Genomic DNA, 6,105 nt, shown 5'->3' on the forward strand with positions numbered 1-6,105 from the left:
GGTTGGTGTGCCACCACACCAGCTTTCAGCCGGTGCCTGGTGCCTTGGCACCTGCGAGCGCTCTGGCACGCCACCGTGCCTTTGGGAGTGTCTGTACTGAGGTCTGTGTCTCCACTCTTCCAGCTCATCGCGGAGTGTCAGCACCTGAAGACCGAGAGGCAGATGGAGCCGCTGAATGAGGACGTGCTGCTGGCGATGGTGGACATGGGGCTGGACAAGGACCGCACTGTCCAGGTGAGTCGCCGCAGCTGCCATAGTGTCCTGCCTGCTCCTCTTGGGGTCCAGTGGCCGCATGTGTTCTCATCCCCTTTGGTAACTGAGCCACCTCCGCACGGAACAGAGTGTATGTTGCTCGACAAAAGAACTGACTGCTCCTTCCTCCCCTTTCGTAGTCGTTGCGAGCTGATGCTTACGATCACTACAGTGCAATCTACAGCCTGCTCTGCGACCGCCTGAAGAGGCACAAGAACCTGCGCATTGCTGCGTCCCCGAGTCTGCCCCGCACCATGACCTTCCCCACCTCGGCCAACATCCAGGTGGGCCCTGCGTGCGTGGCATCCGCCCAGCCCCTGAGACGGGTCAGCCGGCTGCGGGCATCCTCAGCCCAGCAGCAGAGTCAAAACGCTCCTCAGCCAGAACTTCATGTGTGTTTGGGGTGCTGTGACCCCACAATTAGGAGCGGTTTGTTCGTGGGCCGTGGGTTCAGTGAACTTCAGACCACGTCTTGCATGGTCTCAGTGACAGAGGAGAAGCACCTGAGGGTTACTGGGTGGAGACTGGAGTTTACAGACCAGGACTGCGGCACAGTGCTGCTTCCTCAGCTTGTGCTGCTGTCTAAGAAATGAGTGTTTGCTGTAAGCAGGGCTGGGTTAGAAGGGAAGCAGGAGAGATGCTGACCCTGCCTGAACAGGAGGCAGGTGGGGAAGTGAGGCAACTGCTTGAGAATTGAGAATAAACAGATCACCCCTGGCCCAGGGCAACTTCCCTGCTCCCCAGTGCGTGCTCTGGTGTTAACCCAGCAGTGGCTGTAGAGGGGCTGTAAGAGGTGTGTGCTTTGTCCCTTCTGATTTCAATCTTCCTGCTCAGCAGGCAGAACAGACAGGCAATACCTTGAGCATCAACGTGCCACAAGTCCAGCTCATCAACCCTGAAAACCAGATCGTGGAGGTGAGTGAGGTCCACCCTTTGACCCCTGCAAGGTCTTTCCTGGGCTCGCATTGAAGCCTCTCGCTTGATCCTCACGTTGTATTTCAACACCTCAATGTTTCACCTGCCCAGACTGACGGAACGATGAACCTGGACAGTGATGAAGGGGAGGAGCCATCGCCTGAAGCTCTGGTCCGTTACCTCTCGATGAGGAGGCACACCGTTGGAGTGGCTGACCCACGGTGAGTACCGGGCTCTAACTCCCTGAGGGGGGACACCAGGAACCTGCAGACTCACTCCCAGCACGTGGCTTTGGTCCGTCTGAGTGACACAGCTGTTCTTGTGCTGCGGTGGCGGGCGAGAGGCTGATGCTTTAAGGGGACTTAGCATATAGGAGAGTCAAGGCCTCTGGGTCGGGCGATGGTCTCCAGTGTCTGGGCTGGCCAGTACCCTTCCCTGCGTGCCCCTCAGTCCCAGGTCTCTGCTCCGCTCTCGCCAGCCTGGGCGGCCAAGAGTGCGTGTGTCTGTGTCTTAGCTGGTGTCAGACCTTTGGTTCCTGCTGTCCTGGCTCAGAGCTGTTTCTGCGAACTTGGTCTTTCCCAGATGGAGGAAGAAATTCAAGGTGTACCTTGAGCAACAGTGTTCTTTTAAATTGTCCTGGTCCCACTGCACGACTTGGTTAGTATTTCAGCTGATGAGGGTGGGATGCCTTCCTCCCTCCTCTGTGTCAGCTGTCGTGGTGTCACTGGTGTGCAAGCCAGTTTCTCAGCCAAGCTGATCGAGGGTCATGCAGAGAGCTAGTTCTGGCAACTCTTGCCTTGGAGGGGATACAGGACGAATAAGAACCAAAGGGTGGGTGGGCCGCTCGCCGGCTGTTCCCCAGAGCAGCAAGAAGCCTTCCTGCAAAGGGAAGCTGGGGGCACTGGCCCATGGGCGGGTCTCCTCCCAGCACCATTAATTTAAGCCCTCTCTGTAACTGGTCTCACAGGACAGAAGTCATGGAAGATCTGCAGAAGCTCGTGCCTGGCTTCCCCCGTGTTGTGCCTCAGGCTCCCTTCCTGCAGGTGACCCCGAACGTGAACTTCATGCACAATGTGCTGCCCAGGCAGAACCTGCAGCCCACGGGTCAGCTGGAGTACAAGGTACTGTGCCCCGTTGCGCCATGGGGAGGGCTGTGTGCTCACGCTGGCGTGCTCCCTTTGCCGGTTCCTTGGCTCTCTGAGCTGCAAGACTTACCCTCTTGTTGCATGATTCTAGCTGGGTATTTAAAAAGCTGAAGAATGAAACCACTGCAACATGAAGTGAATTAATGGGCTGGAAGAAAGAGCTCAGGACTGGGCTGCCTGGCTTTGGAGCCACAGGGTGCAGCCCACGGGGAAATGGAGAGTTCAAACGCTGGTTGTCTGCTGGTGCTGCCCCTTGTAAGGGCCCTGTCTGTGCTTCGCAGGAGCAGTCGCTGCTGCAGCCCCCCACGCTGCAGCTCCTGAACGGCATGGGCCCGCTGGGGCGGAGGGCCTCGGATGGCGGAGCTAACATCCAGCTACACGCACAGCAACTGCTCAAGCGGCCTCGGGGCCCATCTCCGCTCGTCACTATGACGCCAGTAAGTAGCAAAAGGAAAGAGGAGACTTGGTATGCTAATAAACATCTCCTGCCCAGCAGAGGTGAGTGCCTCAGGCTGTGGCAGGCACAGAGAGGGAGCAGCCTGCTGGGGCCTACCAGGAAAGAGGAGACTTGGTATGCTAATAAACATCTCCTGCCCAGCAGAGGTGAGTGCCTCAGGCTGTGGCAGGCACAGAGAGGGAGCAGCCTGCTGGCGCCTACGGGTTTCCCCTGCCCTATCCCCTCCTGGGAGGGCTGCTGTGCCGCCCTGTAGCTGGCAGCTGGGATGGATATTCCTTGCTGCAGCTGGCAAGGCATCAGGGAACTGGTTTTAATGGCTGCTTTTCTTCTCCTTCGCTGATCTAAGAGAGAACTGGAATGTCCATCTTGGGCATCAATGCACTTTCTTTCCTCCTTGATGTGTCCTATCAAAGGTGTTTCCTGGCAGCACCAAAGGAAGCAGCAAACTTGCAGGGGCACTTTTGGTTGGGGAAGGAATGTTGAAGGGTTTTTGGCTACGTGTCCTTGGTGCAGCAGAGGAGCTGACAGATATCCCTGTGACAGCTTGTTGGGGAAGGTGGGGTCCGCTGTGTGGATGGGAGCGCGTGGCTGCTCTCTGGAACCCACGGCTTCTCTTCTCTCCGCAGGCTGTGCCAGCAGTCACCCCTGTGGACGAGGAGAGCTCTGACGGGGAGCCTGATCAGGAAGCCGTGCAGAGGTAACTCGCAGCTTCTTCGCATTTGCCCTTAGTGCCTCCACGAGGCTCACGCTGGGGTGTTCCAGCGCTCAATTAAAACACGAGCAACCTCCTCACAGGCAGCAGGGTCAAGTACAGCCAAGGCTCAATGCTTCTCTCGTTCTGTGGGTGTCGGTTACTGTAGGCACTTACTCGTCTGGCACTACTAGGTGCTTCCAAAGCTGGATTCCCCGAGATCGCTCGCTAAGTGGGCAGTGGGTTCTCCAGAAACTCAAGCTGCTAAATTCCTTTGCTTCGTGTGCACCAGCATGCGATCCACACTAACCTGCGAGCTGAGTGCTAAGTGATTGACCACTCCCTGCTGGGTGATGAGGTAGGGGGAGCTCCTGGGTGACCTTGGGTGGCAGTGCAGCTTTGGTATCAAGACGTGCAGTAAACATCCAACTCTGATGCCTTCAACAACGTGAGCGTGCTGGAAATTTGGGTGCCTCTAGCTCCTAATTCTAGCAGTAGGCTTTAAAATAGTCTACTCCAATAAGGAAAGGGTTGTTAGCCATCAGGCTGGAAACTTTGGCTCTCTTTGTCTGCTCCAAACACATTCTGGGAAGCAGGTAGAATGTGCTTGTAGCTTCTCAGTCATGAAACCACTAACCACGTCCCTGCTAACATTTTCGCAGTAGCTTTTGGCGTAGTTTCTCTCTGCTAACCGGCTGGTGCACTACGTGTGGTGGGTGTGCTTGTGGAGTGCTCCTCCTCCTTCTCTCTAACTGGATGAGTTGTCTGGAGTCCCCCCGGTCTGTGTAGGCCACCACCTCCAGTCAGGCAGCATTTCCTCGGGGGCTGCGCTTGGGAGGACGGTTCACCCTGGGGGTTGGTTGCAGGCAGAGAAATGCTGGGGTTGGGTGGACATTGCTCTGCAGGGCCTCTGCCAGCTCTTCTCTTCCTTCTAGTGCTCCAGAGCAAAGGGGGGTTTGAACAGAGGGGCTGTGCAGGGGCAGATGGTGCAGAGTGTGTCCTGAGATGCCTTTTGCCCACCTGGGCTTAGAAGCAAGTTGGAGCTGGTCCACGCGGAAGAGCTCACTCCCAGCCCTGCCCCAGAGCAGACGCAGAACACAGAACAGTTTTCTACATAGCTTTGTGCTCCAGTCCTTCACCACCCTCATCTCTGCCCTCCCTCTCGCAGTGTTCTGGCAGTCTGTCCAACTGCAGATCCCATAAACCTGACTCTTGGTGAGGGAGTGCATGGACATCTTGCCTGGGGGGGTTTTCACCTCTCCCATTCTAAACCCTGAGGCTCCAGGAGAGGCTTTAAAGCATTAGCTCAGCTGGGAACAGATTGAAAGCCCCGTGCAGTATTTTGGAGGTGGCAGCCAGTGAAATGTTCGGATCCCACTGAAAGGCAAATGTCCTTGGCCCTACAGCTCACCTTGCTGCTTCTGACAGTGCTGCCCTTGGTCCTTTCAGGCCACGCGTTCTTCTTCCACCAGATGGCTCTGAAAAGCCCTGTCCAGGCTGTATGTTAACTGACTCTCCACCCCCTTGTGTTGCAACACGTCAGTAGTCATCAGAGGAGAAGGGTAAATAGTGTTAACATCAGGGACAGATGCAAATATTTAGCTTCTCAGAACACTGCTCCCAACACGCTGTGTACAGCTGAGAGCAAGCAGCTTTTGTCCTCCATAATCTGACCTTGACAACAGAGTTATAGCCCTTTGCTCCGTTCCAGGGAACACTCGCATCTCCTCGGAGCTCAGGGAAACTGTCTTCCACCCGAAACGCCGTTAGAGCTCACAACTAGAGTGTTCCCTGCAGGTCTGAAATGAAACGGTTGTAGCCGACTGCAGCTGTAAAGCTCTTTGGGAAACCTTCCCCGCCTCGTCCATGATTGTTAAAGAGCTGCTGGCACAGCCTGTGGCAGGGTACCCAGTGCTGAGCACCCTTTGCTCCCTTAACCTGCTGCCTCCTGCCCAAGTGGCTCCAGCAGGCCCCGGAGAGGTTGCGGCTGGGGAAGGCAGCAGCGCTGCTGCTCACTGCTCTCCTGAGCTCCCCCAGCTGTGGTTGCAGGAGCCATAGCAGGGGGAAGGAGTGAAGGGGAGCAGTCCCTGCTAGTGTCCCTGGTGCTCTGTCACAGCTACCACAGCGACCTCGCTGCCGCTGGCTCCCAGCACTGCAGAGCAGTGCAGTTCATACACGGGCGTGCAGCCCGCCTGGCCCTGAGCAGCAGGCAGAGCACTGGCCCCTGCGCTTGGCCCGAGCCCGGGCAGCCTGGCCGTGTGCTCTGGTCCTTATCTGCTGTGGCCCCGTGCCCCTGGCTGCCTGAGCATCCTGCAGCTGCTACTTACCAGTGCAGGGCAGCGGCCACTGGAGCCACGTGACCCCTCGACAAAGCAGAGGCTCCTGCTTGTGCCTCGTGTGTCCCCTCAGTCTTGATGGGCTTTGCAGAACTGCAGCCTTTCCGTTCCAGTGCCAAGGGTGCTGCGGTTAAGCTGCTCTGAGAGGCAAGCCCAGCCCCACTGCGGGTGGCTCCAGCTCCAGGGAAGGGACCCTTGCTGCTCGCTGTCCCTCGCTAGTTCAGTCTGTTGCTGGGCGGTTCGGGCTGCCCAGAGAGCAGAGCAGGGACTAGATGGCGCACGCGGGCCGGGCCAGCAGCAGCCCCTCCT

General features: G+C 57.3%; 1 protein-coding gene across 1 annotated transcript in view; it reads left to right on the top strand.

The window, feature by feature from the left end:
• Positions 1-6,105, top strand: part of SIK3 (SIK family kinase 3) — a gene marked incomplete at its 3' end in the record, with an annotated part of 21,934 nt that overhangs the window by 6,941 nt on the left and 8,888 nt on the right. The window contains exons 5-11 of the mRNA XM_010142642.1: positions 124-234; positions 393-536; positions 1,090-1,167; positions 1,279-1,388; positions 2,135-2,288; positions 2,594-2,749; positions 3,396-3,466. Coding sequence (XP_010140944.1) covers positions 124-234; positions 393-536; positions 1,090-1,167; positions 1,279-1,388; positions 2,135-2,288; positions 2,594-2,749; positions 3,396-3,466 — 824 coding nt within the window. The remainder of the gene's footprint in view (positions 1-123; positions 235-392; positions 537-1,089; positions 1,168-1,278; positions 1,389-2,134; positions 2,289-2,593; positions 2,750-3,395; positions 3,467-6,105) is intronic.

This window comes from Buceros rhinoceros, unplaced genomic scaffold, assembly GCF_000710305.1.
Source record: "Buceros rhinoceros silvestris isolate BGI_N320 unplaced genomic scaffold, ASM71030v1 scaffold509, whole genome shotgun sequence".
NCBI classification, from domain to species: domain Eukaryota; kingdom Metazoa; phylum Chordata; class Aves; order Bucerotiformes; family Bucerotidae; genus Buceros; species Buceros rhinoceros.